The sequence below is a fragment of the Pelobates fuscus genome, chromosome 6 (genome assembly GCF_036172605.1).
Source record: "Pelobates fuscus isolate aPelFus1 chromosome 6, aPelFus1.pri, whole genome shotgun sequence".
Lineage (NCBI taxonomy): Eukaryota > Metazoa > Chordata > Amphibia > Anura > Pelobatidae > Pelobates > Pelobates fuscus.
In genome coordinates this window covers 62,495,185-62,512,592 of record NC_086322.1, presented here as the reverse complement: position 1 = coordinate 62,512,592, position 17,408 = coordinate 62,495,185, and the positions used below count along the sequence as shown (strand labels likewise).

The 17,408-nt window shown below is 41.8% G+C and overlaps 1 protein-coding gene across 2 annotated transcripts in view; it reads left to right on the top strand.

Annotated features, from left to right (window-relative positions):
• CLNK (cytokine dependent hematopoietic cell linker) overlaps positions 1 to 17,408 on the top strand; it is a 163,212-nt gene that overhangs the window by 111,485 nt on the left and 34,319 nt on the right. Inside the window, exons 7-8 of one of the 2 annotated variants that reach the window (XM_063459874.1) lie at positions 533 to 580; positions 14,869 to 14,931. In XM_063459874.1, coding sequence (XP_063315944.1) covers positions 533 to 580; positions 14,869 to 14,931 — 111 coding nt within the window. Of the gene's footprint in view, positions 1 to 526; positions 581 to 14,868; positions 14,932 to 17,408 lie in introns of both variants that reach the window. The other variant, XM_063459873.1, reaches the window with a different exon arrangement.

The following is a 17,408-nucleotide window of genomic DNA, read 5'->3' as shown; positions in this document are numbered from 1 at the left end:
CAACCATAACCACTGTGTTTTTTACTTTGGTTGAAACGTAATACACTAGGAAGTCTCCCTTTCTCTTTCCTTTAAGGAAATCCATTCCAGGCAAAAGGGTGCAGTGTCTCCATACGATACTACTGTGCAAGTGATTTGAGCCTGTCCCTTTAAGGCTCTGATCAATGTGAGTTTGACTACTTGAATTATCACCAAAATACATTATCACCTGTGGATTTACACTATAGTGTGTTTTATTTTATGTTTCCTTTATATGTACTGATATTCATCTGAGATTTAACCCCATTTTAGGGTAAGTTTATACCTTTAGCGCTCCACTCATTTGATTAGTAGAGTCTGGACGTTATATCCAAATTGTACTAAGCTCACTTTGGTTCATTACTATAATTAGTGGGGATAAGAGAGTATCCACTAGAGTGTGTAGCTGCTTATTTCTAACTCAATTACATTTGTAAGCGCACTATACACAGTAATCACCAATCTGTGTGTTTTGCTAACTATTTACATCTTGAATATACATTTTTAGCTCCAGAGGTCAACAGACAGTTGAAACCACAAAAACTTTCTATGCAAGTAAAAAGTAAGTTTTTAATATCAATATTATTCTATCCTGTATCTATCTATCTATCTATCTATCTATCTATCTATCTATCTATCTATCTATCTATCCATCTATCTATCTATCTACCATTATTTAATACAATATCTTACAGACGTATGTAAGATAAGGCTTCACCATGTTATAAAATATAGATTATTCTAGAAGAATAGACAACCTAATATTCTGGGATATTCAAAGAGGGGAAGGTAAAAAAAAATAGGCATAACTACATCTGAAGAAAATGGATATGACTACAAAATGTGATCTAAACACTATTACAACATATGCCAATGCAAAACCAGTTTATATGCCCATGACAAGTGACTATGCTCTTTTCCCCATGTATGACAGTCGACACATTACAGATACATTGGTGACTTGTCAATTGGAACACATGGGGCATCCCCTCACCGTAACGTTTTTGGAACAATTGAAGAAAAAAAATATTATATTATCAAGGTAAAAGTGTAGTCTTCTGAAATGTTTGGTTAACTTTCATAAAAATAGTAAAAACACATGTTTTAGAGTCAATTGTTTATGATAAAACATATCATAACTCTTTCTTTAGTCTCTATACTTCTACAGTTTCACCTCTCTGTATTCTCCACAGTACAGACTGACTCATTGATTGATTTTGATTTCTGGCTGTCTGGAGAAGCTATTGACATATTCTTGGGTTATTTGTGGAAAATACCCTTATCTTAGCACAGTCCTCTATCATCAGCTCAATCTGCTCCTACAAGGGATTTATGATATCACCTATTTTATTTGGCTTAGGACATCTGATTCTAGTATCCTAAAATGTGGAATGACATTCTTCTAACCTCATCAGAGGGCAGAATCAGAGGGCATCAATCGCCCATACAAGTTGAATCAAAAGATTCAACTATTACAACTACATTTGGCTGCTAAGTCAGGCACCTTGGAACAACACAACGTATTTGCATTCTTTCAAACAAATAGTGCATATGCTCACATGTGTGTTTTTAGCCTTAAAGGAGCACTACCCGGTCAGGAACACAAACATGTATTCCTGACCCTATAGGGTTAAAACCACTATCTAGCCAACCTAGCCCCCTCATGCCTCCCTAAATATAGTAAAATTTTACTTGTATTCAAGTACTTTGTCCCTGTTTCCTTTAGACCTGCCCACTGCCTGCTGATATCAGTAGAAGTCGTAGCCTGATCCAATCACAATGCTTACCCATAGGATTGGCTGAGACTGACAAAAGAGGCAGATCAGGGGCAGAGCCAGCACAATTCAAACACAGTCCTGGCCCATCAGCATACAGATGAATTGGATCAATTAATCTCTATGAGGAAAGTTCAGTGTCTGCATGCAGAGGGAGGAGATACTGAATGTTTAGATGCATTTTAGGCAGCCATGACCCAGGAAGGACCTCTAACAGCCATCTGAGAAATAGCCAGTGAAGTTATCACTAGGCTGTAATGTAAACACTGCTTTTTCTCTGAAAAGACAGTGTTTACAGCAAAAGGCCTGAAGGTAATGATTCTACTCACCATAAATGATTCAATAAGCTGTAGTTGTTCTGGTGACTATACTGTCCCTTTAAGTTACTTTATATCACTCAATACTGACCTCCTCAATAATTAATTAAATAATTGTTTATTATACAGTATCCATTCTCCCCACTACAGAGCAAGAATAAAAATAGCATGTATAAAATGGATATTATTTTAATATGAAAAAGTAAAGAAGAATAAAACATATAAAGATTTAAAACATGGACATTTTGAAGTGTTCTAAGCAGCAGATGCACCTCTGATAAACTTGAGTCAGATTACAGTAGGATTTTGCAGAGTATAATAAGGAAAAATTAGCCATTATTTTATTTTCCTGAATATATCCATGGCAGCATCACAATAGGGTTGGCTATGTCTACTGGGCTGTTTAAGACAGAAAATGAAAGCTATAAATATCCCTCTTACCACATAGGTTCTCCAGTCTAACTTCCAAGCACCTAAAAAAAAAAAAAAGAGAGAGGTACCATACTGCCATGGATATGTCCAGAACACAAAAACTACATTAAGTATACCTAAAATGTCCTTATTCTTGGATAATTCATGGAGCATCACAATAGGGTAAAACTAAATCTAAATAACTGATAGGAGGGTAGACATGTGCAATTTGGCCGTAATTTGGACATTCAGGTGCTTCCAATGTCCGAATAGCTGAATTGCTGAATTGCCGAAGTGCCGAAATTACCGAATTTCCAAAGTGTAGTAGTGCCGAAGTGCCGAACTGCCGAATTGCCTGAGTGCCGAAGTTCCGAAGTTGCCGAAGTTCCAAGGTGTCAAAGTGCCGAAGTTCTGAAGCACAGTATTGCCTAAGTACTAATGTACTTATTCAAAAAATAAAAGGTAAAGCACCCCGTATCAAAACGGGCTGCTCTCCTTTAAACCACCCCAGAGACAGCGTCTAAGCAAAACAAATACATTTTATTAAATAACCATTAAAAGCAAATCACCTAGGAACTCCTATGGCAAGCCTATTAGTTGCAAGGTTATAGTGACAATTGCAAATGAACAATCACTAGTAGTTGTAGCAATCAAAACTTATACAAAGTTACTGCTAAGAGTGAAATATGCAATAGAAGCCCAGCCTTGCAAAAGGTCATGGCTTGCAGGGTTACAGACACTTGAGTAGAAATCGAAAGGATAGGGGAGATAATATACATATAGAAGAAAATAAAGGGTAGGAGTGTTTGGATCCAGTCAAAAACAGGAATGAACTGGAAAAGGTTAAATAACCTAACAAATAACAAATCCTACTAAGGCTCACCCCAGCATACTGAGCCAGACCCGATCAATCCTAAAGGTGGCTATAACACCCTATATCAATAGGAGTCTGTAAGGTGTAGAGAACAAAATAAGTAAATAAATCACGTAGGTGAAAAGAGCCCTGCCCAACGCGCGTTTCGGCGGGATAACCGCCTTTCTCAAGGGCAAAGTAGACTGCTTCGAACTCACCCATCCTCCGTGTTTAAATAGCTCCTTTGAGTCTCCCGCCGGCTCTCGCTAAACATTAACAGCTGATTAACATCCAATCATCTCATTACGAGTGATTGGGAACTGCGCATGTCGAGTAGACCCTTCGCGCATGCGTGCCAAACATAGAATCTGTTCACATCGTTGGTTGCACACTGCGCGTGTCTGATAGACCCTTCGCGCATGCGTGCCAAACATAGAATCTGCTCACATCGTTAGTTCATATTCGCACATGCGCACCAAACTTAGAATGTGTAGCTAAATCGTCAGTGCGCATGTCAGAACATATCGACGTGAGCATAGCGAGTTAGGCACAAAACGGAGTTGAAAAACACTCGTGTTACGTTGTATATGTGGGTAATTAAAACCCTTTATACGTTAGTACCGGGTAAGGGGCAAATGTCCAATTAGGAAGAGGAATAAGAGTGGGCAAATTGCGCTTGTCCGGCCAAGTGCAAACGCGCATGCGCACCAAAACAGGGAATCTTCCACAGTATGCATATGCAAAAAATATCCACATATATGCAGGGAAAATTATAGATTCCGTTCTCTCCAATCACAATATAGATGGTGCGGGCAATAAGCCCCCCAAGGGGAAATAACAATCTTAAATTCAGAGGTGTTAATAACTCACTAATAAATGATTAATGGAGCGTAGAGCCGGTATAGAGCAGGAGGAGGGAGGAAGGGATGAGAAAACAAAGGTCGTGTTGGTATAGTATAATAAAAAACAAAAACAAAGTATATACAATATAGACAAAAGTGGTTCAAAGTAGAGAACTTTCAGTATAGCTGGTAGTAACAAATATAGATATAAATTTGGAGAGGGTAGATACTACATATATAAACGTATATATATATATCTATGTATAGTCATAGTGTTGTATCATATGAAGGGGGCGAAAGAAAAACCCTCATTCAGACCAAGAGGTTGGAGTGTTCTAAGTTCGTATATCCATCTCGATTCCCTCTGCTGAGTGTTTTATCAAAATCCCCACGTCTCTGGGTCCGCTTAACCAGTTCCAATCCGCAGAATCTGAGGTTATTAGGGTCCCCATGATGAAAATCTCTAAGGTGTCTGGAGATCGGTGTCTCAAGACGGTTCCTAGGGGACCTCACGTGTTCCATGATCCTATCCTTAAATGCCCTAAATGTTTTCCCCACATATTTCTGTCCACATGTGCACGATAGCAAGTATACAAGGCCTTTCGTTTTACAATTGAAGAAACTTCTAACTTTAAAGGAACCTTGTCCTTGACTATCCCTGACGGTCTTGGAGTTCTTAAGAATGAACTTGCAGGCTACACAATTGCCACAGCCATATGTGCCAGTTGGTGGAGTACCCAACCAGGTGGCTCGAGGTTGTAGTTTAGTGGAGAAATGACTGGGTACCAGTAGGTCGCGGATGTTGCGTCCCCTCCTGGCTGTGATATTAACATGTGGGCTTAGGACTCCCTTGAGATGTGTATCATTTAGTAGGATCGGCCAGAACCTCTCGAGTGACTTACGTACTTCCGGCCACCCCCTATCAAAGGTAGCGATCATACAGATAGTTCCCGCATCTTCCTTGGTCATCTTTTTAGGAAAGTCACACAATAAGTCACCCCTCTCAGTTTTTAGTGCCCTTTTATATGCTCTTTTTAAGCAGCAGTTCGGATAACCCTTCTCCTTAAAATATTGTCGAAGTTGTTTCGCTTTCATGATGAAATCCTGGATGTCACTACAGTTTCTCCGAAGGCGGAGATACTGACCTACCGGAATACCCTCTTTGAGGGGTCGGGGATGGTGACTAGTCCAGTGTAGGAGAGAGTTAGTTGCCGTAGGTTTTCTGAACAGTGTAGAGTGAATTGTACCATCTTGGCCGATACTGATGGTCACATCAAGAAAGTTTATACAAAGTCCTCCGTATTTAGATGTAAACCGAAGGTTTTCATCATTGCAGTTGAGTAGTTCTACCATATCAGAGAACTCCCTAGGGGTGCCCTGCCAGACAATCAAAATGTCGTCGATGTAGCGACCCCACCATAGGACTTTCGGTAGATATTCTCTCAACATGCCTGAATTACGGATCTGATGTTCCCACCAGCCAAGGTGGAGATTCGCATATGAGGGGGCACAGGCCGTCCCCATAGCGGTTCCCCTTATTTGGTGGTACATACGGTTGTTAAATAAAAAATAATTATGTGACAAAATGAAACCAAGAAGTCGTAGGACAAAAGCCGTGTGTAAATCGTCTCTAGGGACCCTCTGGTCAAGGAAGAATCTCACGTGTTCAATTCCCCTATCGTGAGGTATGGAGGAGTAGAGGGATTCAACGTCCAAACTGCATAATTGCACAGTGGGGGAGAATTTAAGGCTCGAGAGTTTATTCAAAGCTTGCTTGGTATCCCTGATGTAGGAAGGTAATAGTTCCACAAAAGGTCTTAGAACTCTGTCTATATACAGGCTGCCATTTTGTGTGAGGTTATCAACCCCAGAGACTATTGGACGTCCTGGGGGTGTCTCCAAGCTCTTATGAATTTTAGGTAAGCAGTAGAAGGTTGCTACTTTGGGGTGACAAGTAAGAATAAATTCAAGCTTGTCACCCGATAGCAACCCCCCACTGCGTCCCTCTTCCAGTATCTCCCTATACTTGGACAGAAAATCATCCGTAGGGTCTTGTTTAAGGACTGCATATGTCTCCGTATCCCTAAGAACCAGTTCGGCCATTTCCAGATATTTATCCACATCCATCACTACAATATTTCCCCCCTTATCAGCGGGTTTGATGATGATATCAACATCATCTTGTAAGGTCTTTAAAGCTTTTTGTTCCCGTCTGAGGAGATTATCCCTGGAATGGATGCGGAGAGATTTTAAGTTAATTTTCTCAATCTCTGTTTTAGCTGCCTCTAAGAACAGCTCGATGTTCCTAAAGCTCGCAAAATTGGGTGTATAGCGGCTCTTAGGTTTAAGGCCGGTACGGTTCGAGATAGTATTAGAATCGCTTTCATCTAAGAGAGCTAGTAGGGTGGTGAGGCATTGGTAGTCTTGTGATGCAAGCCCAAGGTCTCGGGCCTTTCTTTCATTTTGGACAGAGTGGAATTTATGTAAAGCCAACTTTCTAACGAAGAGGTTGAGATCCTTAATCCAACCAAACTTGTCAAAAAGAGGGGTAGGTACGAAAGAGAGGCCCTTCCCTAAAACGACCCTTTGATCAGCCGTTAATGTACGTGAGGAAAGGTTAATAATCTGAGACTTATGTTCTACCCTCTGGGTGTCAATTAGTATCTCCTCCTCCTCCCTCCTCTTCTCATATTGCGAGTCTGGTATCTCGTCCGCTGGCTCGGGAATTCCTCCTGATAACCTGGGGCTAAAAAATTCACCCCCTTTTTCAGGATTCCTCTGGGGTTAGAATTCACTATGGATGGAGTGGACTGTGTTTGTAAGTCCACTGGATTCGTTTGGACTTGGCTCCCAGAATCTGTGTCTGAGGAGTCATAGTCTGAAGTTAGGCCATTATCGGACGTGCGTCGCATTCTACAGTTAAAGGATTTATAAACATTCCAAGTCTGGTAGTCATTAGAATCTCTTAGGAACTTGTCATGTTTTCTAAATTTTACTGATTCCTGAAATTTATCCAGGTTTTGTTTTAACCTTGATTCAAGAAAGGAGAAATTTGGGTCATTTTGAAATTGTTTGATCCCATTAATTTCCTCATCAAGGTCAATGTTTACTGTTTTGAGTTGTTCCTGTTCAAATTTGCAGATAATCTGCATGAACGTTTTAGAGCAAGAGCCAGCCGCAGCTTCCCACTCCTTCATCAAATCTGAGTTATCAGAATAAGACGAAGGGATGTTCATTACTCTAAGACCTCTCGGTATCATTTCTTTGCTCATATAGTTCTCAAGAGATGAGATCTCCCAACATGTTCTAATCTGTTTCTTATATAGACTGTGAAGTTTATTAAAGGATTTGTTGATATTGGTAGTAGTAGTACTTAAGTCTAATTTCGTATTAGAGAAAACGTTTTCTGCGTCTTTACACCAGACGTTACCTTCAACTTTGTTAGATAAAAAACCAGCCATCATTAAAAATGAAAGAAAGAAAAGAACCACTCTAATAACCCTGGTATTAAAACCTAATATGAAATAATCGTAGAGTGTACCTCCTAAATAGACAATCTAGTAGGAAGTACGGAGAGAAATGGGTTATAGGGGTGGTGGTAAGGGCATAACCCTGCATATAGCACAAAATATTCAAAAAATAACAGGTAAAGCACCCCATATCAAAACGGGCTGCTCTCCTTTAAACCACCCCAGAGACAGCGTCTAAGCAAAACAAATAAATTTTATTAAATAACCATTAAAAGCAAATCACCTAGGAACTCCTATGGCAAGCCTATTAGTTGCAAGGTTATAGTGACAATTGCAAATGAACAATCACTAGTAGTTGTAGCAATCAAAACTTATACAAAGTTACTGCTAAGAGTGAAATATGCAATAGAAGCCCAGCCTTGCAAAAGGTCATGGCTTGCAGGGTTACAGACACTTGAGTAGAAATCGAAAGGATAGGGGAGATAATATACATATAGAAGAAAATAAAGGGTAGGAGTGTTTGGATCCAGTCAAAAACAGGAATGAACTGGAAAAGGTTAAATAACCTAACAAATAACAAATCCTACTAAGGCTCACCCCAGCATACTGAGCCAGACCCGATCAATCCTAAAGGTGGCTATAACACCCTATATCAATAGGAGTCCGTAAGGTGTAGAGAACAAAATAAGTAAATAAATCACGTAGGTGAAAAGAGCCCTGCCCAACGCGCGTTTCGGCGGGATAACCGCCTTTCTCAAGGGCAAAGTAGACTGCTTCGAACTCACCCATCCTCCGTGTTTAAATAGCTCCTTTGAGTCTCCCGCCGGCTCTCGCTAAACATTAACAGCTGATTAACATCCAATCATCTCATTACGAGTGATTGGGAACTGCGCATGTCGAGTAGACCCTTCGCGCATGCGTGCCAAACATAGAATCTGTTCACATCGTTGGTTGCACACTGCGCGTGTCTGATAGACCCTTCGCGCATGCGTGCCAAATATAGAATCTGCTCACATCGTTAGTTCATATTCGCACATGCGCACCAAACTTAGAATGTGTAGCTAAATCGTCAGTGCGCATGTCAATGTAACATTCTTCTTCTACTTACCCAGTGAAAGAAGAAGAATGTTATATTGCATACAATTTTAAATAAAAAGTATACAAACATAGCCAGGATTCAGCTGTAAGCATTTGTAACACTTACAACAATCAAGTAACATACATTCATATAAAATGTAAGTTACTTGGCCAGTCAGTGTAATGAAAGGAATGAATAAGTAGATAACTCCCTAATTCCCATGGTATTAGGGAGCTATCTACTAAAAGGCTGAAAGACCTGAATTGGTCTTTCAGTCAAATTTACTAATACTAAGTAAAGATTACCTATTGCCCCCCCCCCCCAGGCCCCCACGCCTCAGCGGTGGGTGGGGGCCCTAAAGTAAAAAAAGGAAGGAGGACCTATTGTCCTCCCCACCAGCCCCCACCCACCACTCAAGAATAAGAACAAGAATAAGGGAGGGGACCTAATGTCCTCCCCCTGGCCCCCACCCCTAAGCGGCGGGGGGGCCCTAAATACAAATTGGGGGGGACCTAATATCCTCCCCCTGGCCCCCACCCCTGAGCGGTGGGTGGGGGCCCTAAACTAGAGTAATGGGGGACCTAATGTCCTTCCCCCCCTGGCTCCCACCCCTGAGCGGTGGGTGGGGGCCCTAAACTAGAGTAAGGGGGGACCTAATGTCCTTCCCCCTCTGGCTCCCACCCCTGAGCGGTGGGTGGGGGCCCTAAAAACAAATTTAACCCCCCTCCCCCAGGTGACTAGGCGTCCCCAAACCCCTAGTCACCACCTCCCCCAAAAAATAAACCCCTACCTACCCCCTACCTAATGAGGTGGGACCTTTAACAATATACCTTTAAAAAAACAACAACTTACCATTCGATGTTTTCTTTCTTTTAAAATCTTCTTTTTTCAGCCGCAAAAAGGCTAAATAAAAAATCCATAATAACCGACGTAATAAAACAAAAAAAACCCAGAGCGCAAAAAAAAACCAATCCATCTTCAGCCGGCGAAGGCTCCGCCTTGCCCCGCCCTGCAATTAGGCTCAGAGCACTCTGATTGGTGGGTTTAAGCCAACCAATCAGAGTGCTCTGACAGGTAAATTAAGAGACTGACAGGTAAGTCTCTACATTTACCTGTCACAGCACTCTGATTGGTTACATAGTTACATAGCTGAAAAGAGACTTGCGTCCATCAAGTTCAGCCTTCCTCACATTTGTTTTTTGCTGTTGATCCAAAAGAAGGCAAAAAAACCCAGTTTGAAGCACAATTTTGCAACATGCTAGGAAAAAAAATCCTTCTTGACCCCAGAATGGCAGTCAGATTTATCCTTGGATCAAGCAGTTATTACCCTACATTGAAAGATTATATCCTTGAATATTCTGTTTTTGCAAGTATGCATCTAGTAGCTGTTTGAACATCTGTATGGACTCTGATAAAACCACTTCTTCAGGCAGAGAATTCCACATCCTGGTTGTTCTTACAGTAAAGAAACCTTTCCTTTGCCTTAGACGAAATCTTCTTTCTTCCAGTCTAAACGCATGGTGGTTTGAAATCCACCAATCCGAGTGCTCTGTGTCATTTAACACAACGTGGGAAAGTTCTTTGGAATTTTCCCACGCTGTGTAATTTGACTCACAACTCTCTAATTGGTTACTTAATCCACCTATCAGAGAGTTATGAGTCAAATTACACAGCGTGGGAAAATTCCAAATTACTTTCCCACGCTGTGTAAAATGACACAGAGCACTCTGATTGGTGGATTTCAAACCAACCAATCAGAGTGCAGTGACAGGTAAATGTAGAGACTTACCTGTCAGTCTCTTCATTTACCTGTCAGAGCACTCTGATTGGATGGCTTAAACCCACCAATCAGAGTGCTCTGAGCCTAAATGCAGGGTGGGGCAAGGCTTTATAAGCCTTCCCCCGCCCTGCACAGCTCAGTCTGCGTAGAGCCTTCGCTGGGTGAAGATGGATTTTTTTTTTTATGCGCTCGTTTTTTTTTTTATTGCGTCGGTTATTATGGATTTTTATTTGCCCTTTTTTGGGCTGAAAAAAGATTTTAGAAGAAAGAAGACATCGAATGGTAAGTTTATTTTTACAGGTACTTAGTTAAAGGTCCCCCCTCATTATTTTTAGGGTGCGGGGGATAGGTAGGGGTTTATTTTTTGGGGGAGGGGGTGACTAGGGATTTGGGGACCCATAGTCACCTGGGGGAGGGGGGTTAAATTTGTATTTAGGGCCCCCACCCGCCACTCAGGGGTGGGGGCCAGGGGGAGGACATTAGGTCCCCCTACCCAATTTGTATTTAGGGCACTCACCCACTGCTCAGGGGTGGGGGCCAGGGGGAGGACATTAGGTCCCCCCCCTATTCTTGTTTAGGGCCCCCACCCACCGCTCAGGGGTGAGGGTCGGTGGGGAGGACAATAGGTCTTCCCCCCTTTTTGTACTTTAGGGCCCCCACACGACGCTCAGGGAGGGGGGATCCTTTGCTCACTGTTTAATAGACATGCCCCTTCTCGCAGTATAGCGAGTGGGGGCAAAATTTACTAATACTAAGTAATTTTTACTTAGTATTAGTAAATTTGGCTGAAAGACCAATTTAGGTCTTTCAGCCTTTTGATAGATAACTCCCTAATACCGTGGGAATCAGGGAGTTATCTACCAAGCGGCTGCAAGAAAAGTCCCGAAATGCTGGAGTTCCGAAGTTCCGAAGTTGCCGAAGTGCCAAAGTGTTCAAGTGCTGATGTTGCCGAAGTTCCGAAGTGTCTAAGTGCCGAAATGCCGAAGTCTCAAATTAACGAAGTCCCGAATTTCGGAATGCCGAGCCGATTATTTTCCCCATGCACATACTTATAGGAGGGGTTTAAAACAATCAACTAAAATGTCTGCAAAATCAGAGGGTGTTAAAAGTAAAGATAATAATCTGTACTGCAGAATTTATGGAAACTTTCCTAAATGAACATCAAGTCTCTTTTCACAGAGTACCTTAGATACACTGATCAGCCATGACATTAAAACCGCTGACAGGTGAAGTGAGCAACATTGATTATATAATTACAGCGGCAGTTGTCAAGTGGTGGGATATATAAGGCAGCAAGTGAACAGTCATGAATTGAAGTGAATTCCATGTGTCGAAAGCAGGATAAATGGACAAATGAAAAGATCTGAGTGACTCTGACAAGAGTCAGATAGTGAATTGCTAGATGACTGAGTCAGAGCATCTGCATAACTGCAAGTATTGTGGGGTGATACTGTACCTACTAAAAGTTGTGCAAGGAAGGACAACCGGTGAGCTGGTGTCATGGTGCCCAAACTAATAAGCAAATAAGTATTACACCAAGTGAATGCAGACAGAAATACTTAAAAATGGAGATCAAAACTGGAACAGTCTACAAAACAAAAATAGGAAACGCAGACTGTATAAATCAAGGACGTAAAAACTCCCAAATAGGATAACACTCACAGGATCTAGAGCCTTCCTAGGCTCTATGTAAAAGTCTCCAGGGTGTCTAAAAAGGCTAACACGATATTCTTAAAGAGAAGCAATAGGAAACCTTACCTGGATGAATGAACAAACTTTATTCAATGGGTAAAATATAAGGGGCAAATAATTAGTGAATAACTTAATAAAAATAGCGCTAGGTTTAAAAAACACTGGAAACAATAACGTAAAAGTCCCAGAAAAGTCACCAGCAAACGCGTTTCAACGCCTCCTGGAGTATTTTTCAGTTTAATCTTGGACTGATGCTTATGCTGTCTAATTTGTACACTGTATGTCTACATGTCTGCCTCTCGTAAATATTTTTTTTTTTTTTTTTTTAAGAATATGAATAGCAATATAGACAGGGAAGAGCATGATGAGAACTGTTAGTTACAAATATGCAGAACAAAAGTCAATGCCAGACTTTATCAGAGTTATACAAGTTTATCATACACAGCCTGTTATTCACCATTCTGACTTTCGGAATGCAAGGTAAATGCCAGCTAAACCATAACATAACATAACTTGCCAGAGATGCACTTTTTTATGTTTGTACAACAAAAGCTCCAGCTGTGGAATAAAAAAAAATTCAATTGATAGGTTTAACCCAAATATTCAACATCAAATTATCCACCTTGAATCAGTCTGAAACAGGTCACTTACTACTATGGCGAATATCATGTTAAGAGCCTTAATGATAACATATATATATCCATATGGTTGTGTAGAGCTTGGATGCAGGCCAGTGTGATCCAGCAGATATGTTGGATGGGCTTGCAGTCTGGTAATCGAAGTGTTTGTAACTGAGGTTCTCAAGGCCAGCAGGTTTGTAAGGAGCTGTCCTACTACCAATGTGAGGAGTTACCCTCCTCCCACTCTAGAAGAGTCTACTTCCCATGAGAGTAGACAAAGAACGGTGTATGCTAAGCCTGTCAAGATAAAGTTCCTTTTTGTTTTTTTATTCTCTTTCACTGATATTATGTATATATTCAATAACTTAATGTGTATGCTCTCAGAACCAGTTTTGACTGATTCTCCTCGACTGCAATAAAGATGTGATCCTATACTTCCACTCTTCCGTCCTCTGACTGGCTCATTGGGTATAGGCTGTTTGGCTAACACCACTTATATGTATGAAATACATGTTACTACGTTGTCACAGTTTTTTGGGGTTATTCAGTTAAAGTATGTGTCATATTACCACAAACGCATCTCTAACATAACCAGGGCAACATTACTATCGAAAGCAACCTGCGGAAATTCACACAAGTAGGCTGCTAAACAGACCATAAGGTCAAACAGACAAGCACACCCCACACACTACAGAAGACCGACACACACCACAAGACAACTAGAATACCAATCTTGCATAACGCAGACAAAGAGCACTATCACGTGAGACGTCCACCTCACACTCCCCATGGGACCCCCCCGGGTACCCCCTTGGAATCCCTCGACACTACATCTCAGCTGTACAAAATAGAATAGAATTTGACACTTACGACAAGAACATACACCACTGATATGGGGACCACACGAACTACGAGCATTACACAAAACTCACACTGTGACGCAGACACACAGACTACAACTAGACCTATTACACTGGACATAATGGCTAGTAGAAATTACGTTAGACCTGTTATGTTCAGTTAACCCTTGCTCAGTTAATGATACGTGTAATACTACCTGAGCGATTGTATGTGGAAAACGACAATAATGTATGGAACGCTATGTAACAAAACGTCTTCCCTACTCCACCCCGCGACAGCATATTGACGCGCACAGACGTTAAACGTGTAACTATACTTACCTATGTCGGCCCTGTATAACCTAGCAGGTCAGTCTTGTATGAATACCAGCATGCCTACTTAAATCAATGCAGGTCATCAAACTAACTAGAAGCATCTCCTGTTAAAGCTATTATGCTAATTTATTATGTTAACCTATGTCAACGCTACCTTGTTTTGCATAACTCATGGTTAGACACCATGCTGACTTATCTGACAAGCCTGTTTATTTCTCATGCATCAAAAAAACAAAAACAAAAAAAGCGCATCAAATCATCTTTACCGTTATGTCTTTGTAACCAGTTAAATGCCATAATTTTACGATGTAATTGACAATGCGCTTCAAAAATAAAGAATTTTTTAAAAAAAAGTATGTGTCATATTAATAAATAAAGATTGTTTTTAGCCTCTGTTCACCTCCAGTTTCTGAGTTAGCTTCAGACTTTGCTCAAAGCTATTTTTCTTTTTGTTGGCTCCTATATCTTTTATATTTACTAATCCATGTGGAGAAATTACTCAGAAATTCAACTTTCTGACACCCAAATCTATCTGTCCTCACCTGATCTCTCTCCACTCCTCTTGACTCATGTCTCTGACTGCCTCTCTGCTATTTCCAACTGGATGGCTGCTCATTTCCTTAAACTTAACCTGTCCAAAACAGAGCTTCTTGTCTTTCTTCCCTCAAGTGTTGCTACTCCCAAATAAGTGGCAAATTAACCAGTGATAAACTTCAGTTGGATTCCAGTGTGATTTTGAGTACTGTAATAAAAAAGATTAACAATAAAAATGTTTAGTTACATTTTACTGCTGTGAAACAGTTACTTTGAAATTTAATTAAAGTATTTATTTTACAGAGTTAAACCTTGAAAGACTGGGGCCCTGGAATGTTCACGTCACAGAAAACATCTCCGAGACAAGTATTTAAACAATTTTATTAAATCTGAAATACATGCACATTTGCAATATCTTAATATAAAATTTCAATAGATTTTAATATTTTTGAATAAGCTTTTCAAACTATACAATTTTTTTTTTTTTTTTTTATTCTTTATTTTTGTTGTGCACATATAAATCACAGGCAGGTAAGAGGTGCCCCAAAAGCATTCCGCCAACATATCCCACGCTCAACATGCGGGGCACTAGATGAACAGGCACATTTTATAATATAATATTAACAAGTAGATACAGTCGCTTGTGTAGGTAGCTAGGTAATTAATTCAAGTTAAATAATTGCGGTGGCTATGCTTTTGATATCTAAACGTTAATTACATCGCTTTAGTGCTATAAGTAAACAATTCCGTTACACAACGTATTGTGCTTGAGTAGAGTAACGCATTATGAGTAGACATTAAGTATGCATCGATTAGCAGCAGGATACAGTTAGTTACTATGCTGTAAATCACTAAACAATGTTGGCGTATATTAGTAGATGAACAAGTGTAGACTGCACACTAAACAATACATTTGAGATCCTTATATAGGTTGAAGTGGCTTAAACAATATGCTAGGCAAATCCTAACGCCCAATCTGCTCTAATTAGTGTATAAGCAGTTCAGTGTGTTAGTGAGTTAAGCAGGCTAGTGAGTTAGTGAGTTAAGTAAGCTAGTCACAGGTTAAGCGTGCTGTGTAAAATTTGTAACACGCCGGACCAAAGCCAGATGAGATTTACAGTTATGTTATCCATCTGTTGCGAAATCTATTATCCTCTAACTGCCATAATTAACTGATTGATTCTCCAGTATCTTATGGAATGCAGTACTTTAAAAAACCGTTGGGTGTTACACAATAAGAAAGAAAAACAAGGACTATCTGTGGTAAACTCAAGACTGATTTCCATAATGTAGGCAAAAATATCAGGCTGTGACTTGGGCTGGAAAATATTGTCACAACAATATGGTCCTGAATATTACAATTTGGCTTTCAACTCGCGATGCACAGTTTAGCAAATGAACCCCCTTTTCTGTACTGCTCTACTTCTTTTCTGGAGGGAGCGATATTGTAACATTTCCTTGTCTTTGGACCGCTAACTACTTATAAAACGGGCAAGGGAAAACACACCCTGTGTGCGACCTCATCTGATCTACAGAGGCACTTAAAGTAAAGCGGGGAGACTAAGGAGCGTTAAATTCACAGTTACCATAGTCACATTATAAATCAGGGCAATAATCATAACTGAAAATAAAGATGAAGTGCAGTCCCATCCCTGAATTTCAGGGTGATATGACATCGGCGGGGGCCCATGAGGGTGCTATCCGGCTGATCGGGTCGCCTCCTTTCCTCAGCCAATGCCTTGTCTCTGGGGCGGTTGTTGTCCCTGTTGGAGCCGGCAGGTTTCCAGCTGCGATCTGCTGTGTGTGGGAGTGTAAGGCTGTTCTGCCGCTGGGTGCCGGACATCGGATGCTGGGACCGCAGAGAATCCCCGGTAGTGGTGGTATATGTAGGTTTGCCAGGTGCGCCAATGGTGAGAGTAGGGCCGGTGCCCCTTCAAAGCTCTGTCTCCGGTGATCCTTGTCGGGGTTCTCTGCATGCTGCGTTTGCTGGTAGCCCGCTTTGCTGCATCCCGGTCATACGTGTGGCAGGTACCCGGGTTTCTCCCGTGATGTGTTGCGCTCTGCGGGTCCGAGGTTGCCGAGACCGCTATATGTGGGGCAGGCTGTGTTTGTTGGCAATTCTCGTTTTTGTGTGTGGGAGCGCGAGTGCCGGCGCCCAAGGTTTCCCGCCCTTGTGATTGCCGCTGTATGTTTGGCCGGATGGCCGCTCTGAGGGTTTGTCTTGGGAGTCCGTAATGGCGGCGACGGATCTCTGGACGGATCCACGATGCCACCATTCGAGCCGTCTGAAGACATGACACTCCCCTGGCACACAAGGTTTTGTGGAAGCTCAGGAAGAGTAGGTCCAGAGCTTCCAGTTGGTGAGCATGTAGACAGTCGCCAGTGTTCCCTCTCTTAGGCCCTTGCTGGGCAGCCATCTTGGATGTGCCCTGGCAGGCTGGTGCCTCTGCTGGCTGTGTGGCTGTGGTCCTTCGTTATCTGCTTCGGTCCGCTTTGTTAATGGGTACCGGGATAACCCCCACCGGTCCAGAGGGGGGGGGGGAGGGAGATCAGGAGCGCTTCTAAGGGGATCTGGAGTCGAGGAGAGCAGCCGCCTCTCCCCGGCACCAACTCCTATAGGCCGCAGGCAGCTTTTCGGGTTCTGGGCTCCGACAGGCTCCAGAAGGGTATCTGTCGATTCTGTGGTGCACCCCCGATGTGAGTAGCGCACCCCAATGTGTCTTTGGGCTGAGTAGCCTTCGATATTGCCGCTTATTCTAGCTGCCTGACAGGAGCTCCTTCCCTGCACGTCTGTTCAGCTTGGCGGTCAGACTCCGCCCCCCCGACCATAATCAAAATATACA